We start from the raw sequence: 17282 nt of genomic DNA, 5'->3' as shown, positions 1-17282 counted from the left end.
TCTCTCTCTCTCTCTCTGTCCCTCTCTCTCTCTTTCTCTCTCAATGGGAGAGTTAGAGGGGAGATAAGGCAGAAACAGCCACTAATCAAGATGCTTATCCTACTGCCACCTACAGAGAGCAAGAGAAAGGGGGAGAGGGGGTAAGGCAAACAGAGGGAAATAAATGGAGAGAGAGACAGAGACAGAGAGATAGAGAGAGCAGAAACAGAAAATGAAACAGAGAGAGTGTAATAAGAGAAAAGGCACAAAGGAGGGTGAGGCATTGTTTAAATGAATGGCAAGAGTGAGAAAGAGGGACAGCAAGACTCCCTTAATGCCATTTGCCAGTTCTGTAGATGAATGCTGAGCCAGGTCCATTTAGGGTAAAACCAATGAGATACAGGCACACAGACAGTGATTTACATGCACACACGCACATGCAGACACACATGCACACACACCAGATGGATGCTGAGGGAAGGCCTGTTTCAAGTTCAATGAATCCATTTATTCTCACCAGTTTAAACCCACCTGCACTCCCATATTTATCTATTTATCTTCCTGAACACACACACACACACACACACAAAAACCTGGAAACTGTGTTTTCCTCACAGTTCACAAACCTGGCATCTCTGTTTTGGGCTTAAAATTAGTGCATTTTCCATGTGGCGGAAAAATAATAATTACCTTGAATGCCAACTCTTGCTTTGAATTTTAAACTCTAAAATGCGTCACATCTAACTGTGACACATCGGGACCTGACTTGCAGATGCTGCAATGATGACCAAGATGTTACATAACTAAAGTAGGGCCTTTGAATGAGGCACACACAAGCTTTGATTGGAAAAGCAAATATACATGTAACAACCTGCATAGTATGGAGAGAGATTAGTGCCAGCACAGATTGTATTTGAATTGCAGATATTTGAATGTGCCATTCTATATTGAACTGTTAAAATTGATTTGTTGACTAAATGAATTCCAAAAATGAATTCCAAAAATGAATTTGTAAGGCACAATTTGAAATTGAATGCAATGGTTTGAAATTGAATGTCTAATCTGATTTATAGCTATAATTTCAAAGTCAGTTTTCCCAATTAAAATTCAGTTTTCTCAATTCAGATCCAGCTTCCTGAGACACACATCTGGGCACAAGGGACTTTTGTTCCCTGAGTGTTGACTGGACAGTGGGCTGCCAACAGTGGGCTAACACTCTTCACTTAGCCAATCACAAGCCATGTGGCACTGTGCCTTGCTCATCTCTTCAACGAATGATCAAACATCACACCAGCTTGATAAATGAATGTAAAATTGACTGTTGTCTAAAAACATGTGAATATGTGGCCTGATTAGCTTGGTAGAAACTACAAAACTTGTCCCTTGGTGTTACATGATTGCAGATTTGAGAGATGTTTATATTCATACATACTGACTGAAATGTCCAAGGTCATAGGACTACATATAGAAAATCTATTTCAGGGTAGATTTTCCCTGTTAAGCTTTTGCACAGTTACAAAGTCAGCCTTTCCACTGATACCACAGAAAAAAAGGTGGTTCAAATTATCCCTGATGTTTTGCTTGATCAGTCACAAGAAAAAAATCAGCAATAGCTTTTTCTGAACAATGCACTCAGAGGAGAAAATTAGTCCCCGCCATCCAACTACTGCATTAGAAGTTTGACGACTATTTCGTGTGCTTGATTTTCTCCCCACCTCACTATGGCAAGAGGACAAAGAAGTATGTTTGTAAACCCATCTGTGGATCAGGAAAAGGAAGTGTGGTTGTGATGTAAGGGCCTGTGCTGTCTGCCTGCAGTGACATTGTCTGCTCTCTCTCCAACTGTGTTTTGTTCAGTCTCACTGAGCCGAGAGAGAGAGAGAGAGAGAGAGAGAGAGAGAGAGAGAGAGAGAGAGAGAGAGAGCGCGCTGGAGTTAGATGAGAAATCTGCGGTTGAAGGAGAGGCTTCATCCTGGGGAAAGGACTGGGTATATGCAACAAATGTCTATCTATCTATCACTTTGCAAAATGTAAAAACATAAGAATCCTCAATATTCCACTTGCATCTTTGTAACTATCATTCACATCATTCACATGCTGTCATTACAATGGAAGTTGTGTTTATTTTTTTAAACTTCACTCACAGCAGAAATCATCTTGGTATAAGTTGGGAATCGAACCCGGGTCATGGCAAATGGCAAATGTTTACACCCATCCATACCTTACTTTCCACTGACCTATTTCAATGTTAGACTACTACCTATTTCTGGTCATGTATCTTTCTTGTAATACTTCTCTCACTTTTCGTGCATGGAGACATCGTGCTCATTTCACAACATTTCAGGAGATCAGGCTGACATAAGGCTAACACAAATAGAAAGACACTCACATTCATACTTATGAGTCTTCAATTCATCTAACTTGCGTGTCTTTGAAATGTGCCAGGAAACTTGAGCACCAAGAGGAAATCTACATGAACACGGGGAGAACATACAAACTCCACACAGAGAGGGCCAGGGATCAAATCTGGGTCCTTTTTGATGTGAGGCGACACTGCCAACCACTGAGCCACCATGCCACCCCAACTTACATCATATAAACATCAAAATTGATGAGATGTATCAGTGACAAAATGATCATTCCCCAGCGAAAACCAGAAAAGAAACTCTCCTTGTTTTCCATATTGTTTGGAAAGTTTAGAAATGCAATCAGCTGTCAAGACCTCCACTATAGCCACCAGAACACACAATTTGTCACCTGAAAGTCCTCCGTAGACTGACTGCCCTTTGCTCCTGTCAACCCGCTTCCTCTATGCACTCTGTTCACCTCCCTCTCCCTGTCACTCAGTCTAAAACAAGCCTGCCATGGATGACTACACAACTGTGTAAAAATCCTGAGAACTCTGTGAGGACACCCCACAACACAAAGCCTGCAGGCCTTATTGACTATCTGACTCATAGCTTGAGCACAGCAGCTGTATCTAACACAATAAGCCACGCTATGCCGGCAGCATTGATAATCAGCTACAATAGGCCACTCTCGCTCCCCCAGGATACAGTTTTCAGAAGTCTAACTCAAACTCAAACAAATGCTTCTCTTGTCTACCCTCATGTCCCACTTGGAGGATAGTGGAAGAGAGAGGAGAGAGACACACACACATATATAGAGAGAGAGAGAGAGAGAGAGTTGGCTGACAAAAGGGAAACTTCGGAGTGTCTCCTCTCACAGCCTGACCTTTCTGCATCGCCTTTACCCAACATTTCCTCTGTTTCGACGTGCCGCCCATGCAGATTTCAATTTTGTCATCACACGTGCACACATACACGTGCATACACACATACACACACGTATTTGTATGTGCAGTAAGCTCTTCCCCAGACAACTCAACTGTAAAATGTGAAATATACAATGTACTTTTCCTTACATAAGGATGAATTCCAATGGTATGAATGGATTCCAGTAGCGTTATGTTATTTGCCTGGGTCCAGACCTTTGAATCCGCCCACTCCACTGAGTCGACTGATTCTGGTTTGGCATCGTGACATGAAACAGCGGTTTCTCGGTTGAAAAATGATCGGTCCAATGAGCGCCGGGGGGGACTAACAATTAGCCAATCAGCGCCACAGGCGGGACTAACACCGTTGTCAAGCTGTTGTCAAGCGTTGTCAAGCTGTGCGCCGGAACCAAGGAGGAGTAATAACAACAATGGCGACAGCTGTAGACAAGATAGACGCTGCTATCGAGGCTGTTCTAAATAGATTAAAAGTACCAATTACTTTGAAATCCGAACAGCACTCTGCTTTGAAGGCATTTATTCAAAGGGGAGATGTTTTTTTCGCATCAGTGTCGACTTAAAATGACGTTAGATTCAGGCGGATACGTTGGTCTCTAGTGATTGGTTAGGGAAAATCGAATCCCCCTCCCCCACGGAAATCGGTTAGAGCGGAGGCAATGTCAGAGTGAAGATGGAAATGGAGTGTAACAAGTTGACAATTCTGTCTGATATCAGGCAATTATGTTATGTTAATGTTATTATATTACTTATATATTATATTGTTGTATTATTTCTGATTCTCTAAGGTTTTCGCTCCAAATAAGAATACCATGCTATTTAATCACAAAGCCCAATAATGAAAACTGCACCTAATAGCACCGGCATTAAAATACAGCCACACTGCCACTGTGCTGGTCATGTATATGCAAATTTCATTTTTTGTGCACTTAATAATGACTAGTTGGCAAGCCCATGCAAATTAGAAGTAGCGCCTGATTCACTAACACTTCACGGCGTCGAGTTTTGAAAAGTGTCCATAAGTCAAAAGACTGTGCAGTCTAATCAGTGTGGCTATTCAAAATGGCTGCTATCACTGCTGCCAGATGCAGGCGTTGTTGCTGGAAAATCAAGCATGTAAGGGAGATGGTTGCCCATCTAAGAATACCTCTTCTGCAACTACAGTAGCTGAAATCATTCAGGAGATACTGACTGCCTGAATAGTTATTCAATCACAGCGTTGTTGGATGAGATTAAACCCTGCCAGCCCAAAGACAGCAAGCAAAGGTTACCAGCATCTGGTGATCAAATGAGACAATTTGGGTTCCCAGTGCTTCTGCATCCACCTTGACGTGCATACATTTCTTAGCCAGTAAGACTGAAACTATGTGCTATTAGCATGGGAATTTTTTAATGTGTTAATTCTTGTTCACAGTTTCTGGGATGTGATCACAACCACAAAAAAGTTGGGAAATAGTAATCTCCCATTTGAAATGGTAAAAAAAAAAGAAAACTACCATGGCCTTCCATATGGAAAGAAGGCCTCAGTGTTTCGGCACATTCCACATCTTCAAAAGGCTTCATAGCACATGTGTGCCTGTCACCTAATATTACATTCTGTCCTTGTACCAAAAGCTTTAACAATCAGTTTGAGTTGCAGAGGGGCTAACCTTCAGGTTACATTTGGAGCTCTACTAGACCCTGCCCTCCCTCCGACCCTCTCCATAGCTCTTCTCTTGATCCAATGTCTGAATGATTTAGACCAAGCTGTCTCAATTAAACTGTATCCACTGAAGTGACATTGGATACAGTTGAACCGAGATAGCTGGGCAACATGATATGACTGATCAAACGAAGAATGCCACAATGTCCCGGGTGTGAGCGTACATGTGTCACAGGGAAATGGAGCAATCAGAGTGCAATGAGAATGAAAATGTGTGTGTGTGTGTGTGTGTGTGTGTGTGTGTGTGTGTGTGTGTGTGTGTGTGTGTGTACAGTAGTCAGATTGACAGTTTAACAGGATAGGCATCACCGTAGACAGTAAAACCCGGAACATGTCACACTGCAGCATATCACAACGACTCGGACCACTGCATGCACACAACAATGCACACACACATGTATCCACATTCTCACACACCTTCACAAATACCTGCATGCACACACACACACACACACACACACACACACACACACACACACACACACACACACACACACACACACACACACACACACACACACACACACACACACACACACACACAAACACAAACACAAACTTATTCTTTGCCCTCTACCTTCATGTTTTCTTCCTCTTTATAATGAAAACACATTTCTTTTCTCTCCTCACCCTCCTCCAGTGTCTGAAATTACTTTTTGGCTCACCTGCCAAGGGCTAGCAAACAAAAAAATATAGAAAATAATATACATTTTAAATAATATACATTTTCCATAGAAATATGTCACTGTAACAATTGTCAATGCTATTCTGTGTATAGGGAATAATGCTATGTTTCAATTAATGTTAGGTTAGTGAACCATCCAGGCAGCAGAGAAACAGAAGTTTAGACGCTATTGCTGCCTACTGGTGTAACAGGTGCCTGTTTGATACAGAGCCATTGTGTTGGTTTGATTGGCTCACGTTCAGAAAGTGTGCGGTGGCCAGCAGGGGAAAAGTTTGAGACCTGGCAAAGACCAAAGACTGTATATAACCACGGCATTCAAATGTTATCACCTCAAAAAATGACCAGCCAGTGTGGCAGGTGACTCTTACTGATTCATCCGCCCAAGACTAGAATTTGGCATGTGGCGGGTATTAATTTCAGACCCTGCTGTCATCGTTTGTTCCCCTGGTCTCCTCTGCCATTCACTCAGTCCCTCCCCCTCTGTTCCTTTCTTCCCTCCTTCAATAGCCTCTTTCCCTCTTTTCTCTCCACCTCCCCTACTCTCTCCAATCCTATCACAGAGAGGGAAGTGGAAGTGTGGGTGACACACTCCTCCCTCTCTACCTTTCCTCTTCTTTCTGTCTCTCTTAACCCTCTCCTCATTTGTTCTCCTCTCTCCCTCTTTATCTGTCTTTTTATTTCCTCTCTTCCCCCTCTCCTACCTCTCTCGCCTCTCCTCTCCCCCCTCCTGTCTGGTGCTATCTCTTTGGTAGAACAGATGGGGAGTGTTGACAGGAAAGCTGATAATGTAGTCCAATGTTTCCTCTATGCTAATAAAAGGGCAGCCACTAACTGTAGGTGTGAGTGTATGTGTGTGTGTGTGTGTGTGTGTGTGTGTGTGTGTGTGTGTGTCTGTCCGTGTGTTAAGTGTTGGCTAGATAGCCTAGAGGACAGACGTTATCAGCAGTAACAGCCACCCTGACTCTGTCTGAAACTGCCCTGCCATTAGCATACAGATATACAGACAACATACACACACACACACACACACACACACACACACACACACACACACACACACACACACACAGAAATCACATTTACTGCCTCATCAATGAAATGATTGCTGTGTTGGTCAATATTTACCAGTTCATTACCATGTTGGTTCCGAGGTTTGTGTGTATAAGTGTGTGAGTGTATGTTAGGGCTACACAATCAATTCGAGAAAAAAAATTCAAAGTGCAATATTGACTACTGCAATTTCCAAATTGCAAGAGGCTGCATTTTTTTATCAAAGGAAAATGGGTTCCAGACTGCCTCCTAAACAGCTATTCTGGTGCTGTGCAGATTCTCTAGCCCAGTCAAGGTGCACATCAGAGAAAAACACTATGCAAAACTATACAGAGCAAACCCTAGGCATCTCATTTTAAGACATCCGACAATATTATGTAGAAAAAAACTTACAATACACAGCATGTAATGTGGGTGACACAATCCATAATAAATTAGGTTCTCCTTTTTTAAAAATAGTTAAGTTTAATTTCAATAAGATTCAATAATTAACAAGATTTTTTTTTCTTTTAACAATTTACTAAGGATTAGTAAATGCTATAAATATTTTTTATTTGAACAATAATATAATAAAAATGAACAGTTTATCATTTATATATTGCATCATAACTCAGATGAGATGATAACAATGGCTTTCCAACCATTTATTGACAGTTTGTTATTATCTTGTTTACAAAAAAATAAATGCTACATTAAGTATTGGTTAATGATTAACAAATGTAATAAAGTTACATTTTTGGGTTGTTATTACAAGTTGCAATTATGTTTATATTATATATTACTTACTTATTATATATTACTTAGTAAAAGGATAATAAACAATTTGTAAAACATGAATTGTCATTTTGGGCCCCCATCATGAATTTCCAAAGATTTCTGTACATCTATACAACTAACCTTGTTAAAAAATGTGATTGGCCACTTTTAGCCTGTGAGCCTACACCGTACATTATGATTGGCGTGTGTGATAAGGAGAGTGGGATTAAGGAATGGAGGAGAGAGTTATGTAGGAGAAGTGATTTAACACACCAAAGTGTAAAAGAGGGTTCTCTTCTCGATATTCCTTACAAATAGGGCTGAGTAAGTCCTAAAATTTATTTGGACTAAGTAAATACAAAGTGGTAAGTATCCTGAAGCTTCATTTTATTTGATTAGTCTGTATTTCAGTATAGCCTGCTGTTTCTCAGCTTGGGTGATTTATGCAGGGTTTTTCCTACATAGTGAATTTCCATTCCATTTAATTTCATTTCCAATTTCCATTCTGGTACCAAAGCCGCCACAATGGAAAAATAATTTGGTGCTCTAAAACATGATTTAGAACCCTTTCCAATGAGATGTTCTCATGTTCTATTTTAGGTTGATATATGGTACTCCAACCAGCAGACCAGCGCTCTTGAGTGCTGTTGTATCCACCCCTGCTATGCAGAAAAAGTTAAGTGAAAGCAGCAAGATGTGCGGAGCTTAACAAAAGATGTTGTCCCTTGTGTCAAGCAAAGTCTGCTTGCTAAATACCTGCACAGTCTGTGTGTGTGTGTGTGTGTGTGCGTGTGTGTGTGTGTGAGAGAGAGAGAGAGAGAGAGAGAGAGAGAGAGGGAGAGTTTCTCTCTCACACACACATACACTCTTACATTTTTAATATTGTATCAGTAATTTACATTAAAATAAAATGTGTTTAAAAATTGTGTTTCTGAGTACCTGTTGTTAAGTTCTTAATGTGTGTGTGTGTGTGTGTGTGTGTGTGTGTTTACCTTGAACAACGAGCGGCAGACATACTCGTACACCATATTCTTCAAGCTGGCCTCCAACGCAGCAATCCTGGCCTCAGTACTCTCAACTTCCTACAGCACACACACACACACACACACACACAGGGAATGAGACAAAGGCACGGAGGAGTGGTGGTCAGATGATGTCAGACTGAGGGACAGGGTGTCTCTAGTGCTTTAAGTGCATAGAGATATAACACTAGAGGGGACATGACGTCATTAAGCGTGGGATAATCGTCCGCCATCTTACCTGGGTCCAGTTTACCTGTAACTACAACAGCTGTCTATGGGAAGCAACCACTGTTGTCCTGATTTGGACCTAACTGCTGCACTAAAAGGACCAAAGAGACCAGAGAGGCTGCAGCAACTTCCACATGTCAGTAGAGTAGAAGATAGAAGTTGTTTTATATGCTAAATTTAACTGACACAACTTAAAACACAACATTTCTGGCTAGTAGTAGCCAACAGACTGGAGTTCTATTTGAAACAGTTTGTAACAGTATTTGTTAGCTAGTTGGCTGTTGGATGTAATCCTTTGCAATCCTTCCATTTCAGCTGTATGTTAGTTGGCTGGGTCTCTGCTGCCATACAAACACCATTGTTTCTGAGAACAATCAGCACACATCATTCAGCATTATGTCCAACCAGTGTTTCTCCTGGCAGGTCGCCACCACAAAGTCGCAACTCGCCATGCTAAACATACAGTCTATAGTGTTTTCTATAGTATGCGCACACTAACCACTTAATGGCATTACATTTACCTTTTATTGTATATTTTATCTGGGTGTATTGTTAGGTGTGTTTCAGTGTTGGTGATATTTAATTGCTGCCAACATCTGTCTATTGCTACAACAACAGATCATTTGGGGGTTTTACATTAAAAATAAGCAGATTTTCATATATACTATATTAATGCAACTACTCAGTACCAAAGAGTACCAAAGAAATCTGAGAATTATAAAGTCTTCTTGAAAATAGGATTCATTGTTTCTGTAAAGTAAATGCACCGTTAAAATACTTCCAGAAGATAATCTTTATGATTGAAAACATAGTTACTTAACATAGTTTAGCTATTTTTATCTACAAACTACAAAAATGCCTCATGTTTGGTACCATTTTAGACAGTCACAGTTGTCTTGCACACAGTGAGCTAAATAAAAAGTAGTAGTGATGTCTCAATAAAAAAAATATTAGCATTATAATGGCAACATAAGGCACTATCACCATTGATTCCAATTACAGTCAGCTGAGAAGTGTACCCAGGTAAGATGGCTGCCATATGGTCCCATTCCAGAATAGGAATTCTCTATGACAGGTCCCCTCTAGTGTTATATCTCTATGTTTAAGTGCTTTAACGGGGGCTTTTCTAGGGCTTGACAGGGGAAGTGAGTAGACAGCAACATTTATTGGCGCTATAATTTGACACCCAAACTGGATTGCTGGTCCTTTTCTGGTAGGTCCACACAAGTCAAGTGTGCTAGTATTGAATTAATATGACAAATGTGCTCCGTGTGGACACTGAAATCTGCGCTATATTCTAGTTGGACATGTGCTACCTGCATGAGTGCTAGTGGAATGAAAAAGTTAACTGACATTTTCATTCAGAACTCTCTCCTCTCTCTCTTATTCAGTCTTTGTCATTCTGAACACATCTCAACACATCAAGGTAACTTGGCTGTCTGAGGGTCATTCAACAGCAAAAGACAGACAAGGCTAATACTACCACCCCTGGTGCACACACACACACGCCAAGACATAAACTCTCTTGCATCTCTTTTCCTCACTCTCTGTCTTTGACACACACACAAACACACAAACGCTCATGCACGCACGCACGCACACACAAAACACCCAGACACACCAACAAAGTGATTGAAGTCAGTGTTCCCCTTGAAGTATCTTAGGCTGGGGCGGGCCGGCAGTAAAACTGTCAGAGAATGTGTGTGTGTGTGTGTGTGTGTGTGTATGTGTGTGTGTGGAACAGACACACATAATCACTAAGATGATACACAGGGTTTTAGAGCCTGCTGCTCACTACAATTACGATACCGAGAGGGGGGGGATTATGGAGAAAAAGAGAGAGACAGGAAGTTGGACAGAAAGAAGAGAGAAATTCCAAGAGAACAATAGGCAGAACAAGAGAATCAGGCAGCGAGTGAGAGAATCAAAGAGAAATGGAGGTTAACGGTGAGAAAAAGAGGAATTCCAGAAGGATTTCTCTCTCTCAGTCCCTTATTCCCAATTCAGCCTGTCTGTCCTTCTGTTTCCCCCGCCTGACTTTCTGCTGCCTTCAGGCTGGCTAAAGCCCTATGGGGACACTTTCAAACTGCCCCCAATGTGTTCCCCCACAACTGTGTGTGTGTGTGTGTGTGTGTGTGTGTGTGTGTGTGTGTGTGTGTGTGTGTGTGTGTGTGTGAATTTGCACAAGTGTGTATTTGCATGTAAACACTCGTATGTGTGTGTTTCTGTGTGTGTGTGTGTGTGTGTGTGTGTGGAATGTGTGTGTGTGCATAATCTGTGTGGAAGTGTCAGTGCAAGACAGCACTTTGTGTATATTCGAGGATGAATACTGCATGTGTACGTGCATGCTAGTGTGTGTGTGTGTGTGTGTGTGTGTGTGTGTGTGTGTGTGTCAGCCAGCAGATAAGAGTGCTGTTCAGTGTGTTATATCAGACGTGAAAGGTTAAAATTCTCTTCCAGATCTCTGGGACCATCTGCAGCTCATGGCGAATGAAACTAGCTCATTTAATACACCACACAACAAAATGTGTGTGCTTTGTGTGTGTGTGCGCATGATAAGAAACCATCAGGCATAATGACGAAAAGGCAGAGCTGCACTGACCAATGCAGTATTCTGACTGCACTTACTGCATGTGTCCATACACACATAAACACACACACACACACACACACACGGCGGTGACCAGCTGCTGCCTGGCGACATTCTTGGATGGCAGCACTGTCTCCAACAACCCACACAGGATTTGGGGAATTAGTGCTCAATCTCTCAACCCAGTGATTGTGTTTGTATGTGTGTGTATGTGTGTGTTCCTTTTGTAGTTTGAGTGGAGCACACAGTAGATGCCACAAAATAGCTGTGGATGGATGCATTCATGGGAATGTTCGTGTGTGCCAAGATGGCTACCATGTGTGCTGGGGAATATGTCAGTGTGCTTGAATGCATGCAGACACACACACACAGTATGGATGCATATGTGTGGGGGGTATGTGCCTGCATGTGTGTGTGTGTGTATGTGTATGCGTGTGTGTGTGTGCATATTAAGACTATGTTTAGGGCTCAGATGGAAGACAGCAGTGTGACAGACAGCCCATGGTGCTGCAGAAGTCAGACTGAACTAAACTGAGCTAAACTAAATAAACCAAAATTAATCAAACTGACCTAAGCTGAAATAAAATTATTACTCTGTTCTGCGCAAGCCTCATTAAACAGATTCTATTCTATTCCTGTTCAGTTTCTGTGCTCTGCTCAGTTGCTAGAGAGGACCAGGTCCTTGCGCTATGAGTGATGTGACAAAGACAACAAAAAAAGAAAATTAGGGAAAATGCTCCGCTTAGCTCTGATTACAACCTTAATGGCTTGGTTGCACACTTACTAATACCCAGTGGGTGATGTGTTCAAATTCAACCAGGGTGTGGTGGGATGATAAATTGTTTCCTGCCACAATCTTCTTAAATTCTGTATTTAACAAGGGGATGCTCAGGGGGGAAAAAAAGGTGTGGACAAAGAAGACAGTATCCCTTTTCACCCCATCTCACATCACCTCCTGCGGATAGTTTTCCACATTTTGTTGGAGCAGCAGAAATGGAATGGGAACATGGTCAATGGACATCTAACTGTTTATTACCAACACTGGCTGTGTTCACTAGTTATCCTGCTAGCTACTGTGCTAAGCTCAGGGATTTGATGTTTCCAAAGTTTTACCACAGTTCGGTTGCCATGGCACTGCAGTCTAAGCAGCAAATTCAGGTCAGTCAGGGTGAGACAATCTTTTATACATTAGCGATATCAAACGTCATCACTGTGTGGTGAAAATCATTTTCTACAAATGATGTCTGTTCTTTGTTGAGTAGTACCTAATTAATAAAATGAAAAGTAAAAGTAAAGTAAAAGTTGTATTACAGAGAAAATGTAACTATAAATTGTCACACCTTAGCTGCAGTTCTTCACACTCCCATAATCCTCTTCTCGTATTCAAATTAATTTACCAGAGTATAACAATATAGATAGATCTATGATCTAAAGACAACACATTTTATAATAAATCACATTGCTGTAAAGGCAGCACTTCTGTATGAATGTTATATGCTATAGGCACTGGTTGCTAATGGTTCAGTTGTTAACATTAAATAGCAAACCAAGTAGCCTAAGGTCTCTATGGAAGATATTAAGGCAGCTGATCAACTAAGGAGCCAGAGAGCTGAGTCACAGTCAAATACTTACACTACAATACACTCAAAAGCGTCTAATTAATTAGGTCTATATGCCATTGCCACAAATGTGTGTGGGACTGTATTTGTTTTCCTTTTTTTGGACTTGCATAGTATCATTTGTAATGGGGAAATTACCTTTTTTCCTGCACTGTGTGTTCCTACTGTGAGTATTTTAGGGGAGTCATAATCAGGAAATGGAGATCAAAAATATTCCAACAAGCAGCTGATCTGCCTGCTTGGAAATGTCTGTTCCTGTTAGGGCTGGGTATCGGTATTCAATACCTTTAAGGTATCGACCGAAATAACCCAGTACCAAGTAGTATCGAAACTTCTCCAGTCAAACGATACCTATATTCGACTTTTTGTACACAGATCTAGAAAATATGACTATTTGTATGGTTTTGCTCGCAGCCAATCACCGCAAGCGTTCTTTGATTTAATGCAACGTGTGATTGGCCCACTACCCCAGCAGCTACAACCCATACACTCTGTGGTGGTGAAGTCGAGCGCGGTGTATGTGACAGAGTTGGCAGTTCAGCGTGCCGAGATGCCACCAAAACGTAAAAAAAAAGGTATCGAATGAAGTACTCTATTGGTATCGGTATCACTTTAAGGTTACTGGTATTGGTACTGGTATCGTAATTATTTAAACGATACCCAGCCCTAGATCCTGTGCTCCTCACACGCAGACATGCCCCCATGAAGTGAGGTCATCAACCTCACTTCCAACATCATCAAATACAGTTTTTTACAGTTTTACACTTAAAGGAGATTTAGGAGAAGAGTATTGCCATTTTCAGACAAATGCCTAAAAAATGTGAGGGAGCAGAAACGCAGAAATGTTACAACAGTTGACACGAGCTGCATGCATCTTCTAACACTGAGGAATGAGGTAAAATATGGTCACCTGCCAGCTTTAGTGTGTGTGGGTGTGCGATGTCAAGTTGTGTTACCCTTTATGCCAAGGGCAGCAAGTTTTCAAGGATGGCCACCTGTATGTATGCAGCTGAATATGCATTCCTGAGTGTGTGTAGCAGTGTTGTTTTTTTTGTTTCCATAACTGTCTGTTTTGATGTCAGCGCTGGTTTAAGGGCAGATTTAGGCACTTCAACTTTCATATTTGGAATACTTTGTCCTGATACAAATGGATGGAATTGCTGCTGTAGCCCACCGGCACTGAATACATATGGGAGAAAGAGTGGTGCGGCATCCAGTCACCTTCTTGGCCTGAAGAGCCCTTTGGAAGAGGCGCAGAAAAGCAGCAAGGCTGAAGCGGTACATGTTGTTGATCTTTGACAGGTCTGTGATGACAAAATACATCTTACTGGCACTCTCTGCAAGAGGCAGGTAGGCATCGCGCTCCTGAAAGGAAAGACAGAGAGAGAGAGAGAGAGAGGAACAAAAAAAAAAAAGACAGAGAGAAAGAGAAAGGCCGTAAGAGGAAGAGATGGAGGAGGAAAATTTGAGGTTTTAGAGTGGTACAGAAAACACAACAGATGGATGGAGGAGGAGAGGGATAAGGAGGGATATCGGAATACGGATAAGTAAAAGCAGGATAAGAAATATTTAGATGAATCAGGACGGAAGGAGTGAGAAAGAGAGATGAGGATAAAGAGTGAGGTGTGATAAGATGGGGAATGTGAGACCAAAAAAAACAGGGAGGTGCATATGAGAAAGACAGAAACAGGAGAACAGAAATAAAAGAAACGGCAGAGGAGAGAAAGGAGGACAGAAATAGTCAGTTCTGGTGTAACACTGCCCCCTAGAGGATCATTTTATGCATCTACTATAAATCCCTGATTGTACATGTGTGCAAGTTTGGCCCCACCAGTCAGCAGCAAATTTTATCGGTTGAAGGTAAATTTGTTTAACCTATACTAACAGTCATAGGTTTGGACACCTGATTGAATGTACTATGTTTTTCATTCTCTTAAAGCCATTTTGATCTAAAGGCTTATGCTTAAATGCTTGAAATTTGTTTCTTAGACAAGTATAAATAGTGAAGTTGATGCCTATGTATGAATTTCTTTCTAAAGCCTTTGCCTTTCCATCAAGGCAAACGGCAGCTACTTTAAAGAATCCAAAAAATAAGATAGCTTTGATTTGTTTAATACTTTGTTGGTCACTGCATAATTCCATTTGTGTTATTTCATAGTTTTGATGTCTTTACTATTATTCTAAAATGTGAAAAATAGTAAAAATAAAGAAAAATACGTGTCCAAACTTTTAACTGGTAGTGTACAGTTTTGCTTGCTGTATTGACTTTCTTGTTCAGAGACCAACTTTTGGTCTCAACCAGCGCCTCTTGCCTGTGGACCAACAAAAATGTGTATTCAGCAATAGTGTGTGTACGTGAGATACCTGGTCCAGTGATGCCTGTAGTCTGTGTGATTCCAGTAGTGACTCCTGGATCAGGGCGCTGCTGGCCTTGGTTTGGTTCAGACTGTCTATCAGCTCCCTGTTCTCCAGAATATTACCTTGAGCTGTAGCCAGGGTCTGAAACACAGATGTCAGGACAGATGGACAGACAGACAGAGGTATAAAAATACACAAGAGGAAAGGCAGAGGAGAGGGTTGGGGAAAGAAAGGGAGGGATGGAAGAGTGAGTGAGAAAGAGGGGGGGGGGGGGGGGGGTGCAGAGAAAGGAAAGAGCGGGTTAGTTGTCATCTATCTGTCGTTTGGCTGAAGTCTGTCATCTGATGAAAGCTGCGGGAGCAAGAAGTCATCATTTTATAAGAGATTGAGTGCTGTTTTGTTTTTTTTGTGCATTCATTGAGTGTTGTGACTCCCCCATTCCACCCGGTAGAATCTACTCTCTGAAACACACTGATAAAATTTATTCAAATAAATTCAAATAGAATAGATGAGAAAGCAGTGGAGCATGGAAATGTCAAGTCAGAATATGCTCCTACAATTCTAGAATAATTAGATGTCTAATACCACTGAAGCACTGACATCCTGCTCTTGGCACTGCAGTATCTGTGTATGTGTGTGTGTTTGTGTGTGCGTGTGTGTGTGTGTGTGTGTGTGTGTGTGTGTGTGTGTGCTTGCAAAGTGATCATCATCAAATTGAGTGTGTGTGTGTGCACACTCAAAATGTCCATCAGTTTTGTACGCGTGTGTGTGTGCGTTTGATTTTGAAAGCATATATGCATTAGGGTGTGTGTGTTTCTGCTTGTAAGTACAGGAAGCTCCATAAGTATTTGGACAGCAACAATCTGTTTGAAGTTTTGGCTCCATATTCTCATTACTTTGGATGTGAAATGACATAATGACTACACTTGGCTCCAAATTCATCTCTGGCAGTTTGAAGTACATGGATAAATGAACCAAGTTAGAAGCTTTTCTCCCCACTAACATTCATAATCAACTTATTTCCTTTTGCTTCCTCAACGCTGAATGGTAATATTTGCAGGGAGAAAAAGTTGCTACGGTTGTCTTTGCCAATCTTGAAACTCTTTGGGGCCAAGATGACTCAAAACTGGACTGATATCTCAGCCCCTTGTGTACGCTTTCTATTTACTCTACACTGCCTCAGACTAATTTAGAGCCATATGAAGTCGCAGTTGAATCTTCATAGAGATACCATACATGGAAATGGAAAAAGACTAAGAGCCTGACAAAATATATCACATTAGTCTGGTTAGAGGTATTTAGAAGTCATTGCATATTGAGGATTTTTAACTACACTTGAAAAGGGACTTAATATTTAAAGCCCCTACAATTAGAATAGAGAATATTTACCTCAATATATCATTCTCAAATGAATTTTGATAGCACAGTATAAAGGCTGTAGAAAAATGAAAAAATCGCTGTGTAAATTGGTTAATTCTATGTGTTGCTGTCTATGGGCTCTATTCTCGTGATCGTGCATGGTGGGGCTTCGTGCCGGGAAAGTGGCATTTTCATCAGCCACGTACAGTTTTTTATTCTCGCTTGTGCCATCAGTTTCCTCTTGGGATAAGCTTTTGTGGCAAACCACTCTGGACTGTTCTCTCCATCACAAGTGCACTCTGCACCGTGGCACAGAATGCACTGCTTTTCAAGGGGAGGTAAAGAGGTGACACCAGCTCCTACCACACCTACTGATAATGCATTCCTACTAAATAATCCCACTCTGTTTCCAACTGCACCGCAAGTGTGGCGTGCACCTCTGGCCACAAAATGACCAAAAATCAGTTGCACACTCTGTGCGCCCATGCCATGCACCTTTGACTGTGCTTTGCACCATTGATTCAGGAAAATAGAGGCCTTTGTGTTTACTATATTGGTACTGGAATACAATGTAGAGTGAAATGTACAGGACTGAGTTCCTGCACAAAGATAGAGCCTCAACCAAAACAAAAAGAGGACTCA

At 41.4% G+C, this 17282-nt stretch overlaps 1 protein-coding gene across 1 annotated transcript in view; it reads right to left on the bottom strand.

Annotated features, from left to right (window-relative positions):
* Positions 1 to 17282, bottom strand: part of LOC139649336 (cytoplasmic dynein 2 heavy chain 1-like) — a gene marked incomplete at its 5' end in the record, with an annotated part of 129714 nt that overhangs the window by 67240 nt on the left and 45192 nt on the right. Inside the window, 3 exons of the mRNA XM_071525714.1 lie at positions 8449 to 8546; positions 14145 to 14288; positions 15288 to 15422. Of these exons, the coding sequence (XP_071381815.1) occupies positions 8449 to 8546; positions 14145 to 14288; positions 15288 to 15422 (377 nt within the window). The remainder of the gene's footprint in view (positions 1 to 8448; positions 8547 to 14144; positions 14289 to 15287; positions 15423 to 17282) is intronic.

This window comes from Centroberyx affinis, unplaced genomic scaffold (assembly GCF_046629955.1).
Source record: "Centroberyx affinis isolate AG114_WGS23_722 - 3 ecotype Tasmania unplaced genomic scaffold, CSIRO-AGI_Caff_v1 ptg001331l_1, whole genome shotgun sequence".
NCBI lineage: Eukaryota > Metazoa > Chordata > Actinopteri > Beryciformes > Berycidae > Centroberyx > Centroberyx affinis.
Note: the sequence above shows the minus strand (reverse complement) of the source record. Positions and strands in the feature narration are given on the sequence as shown.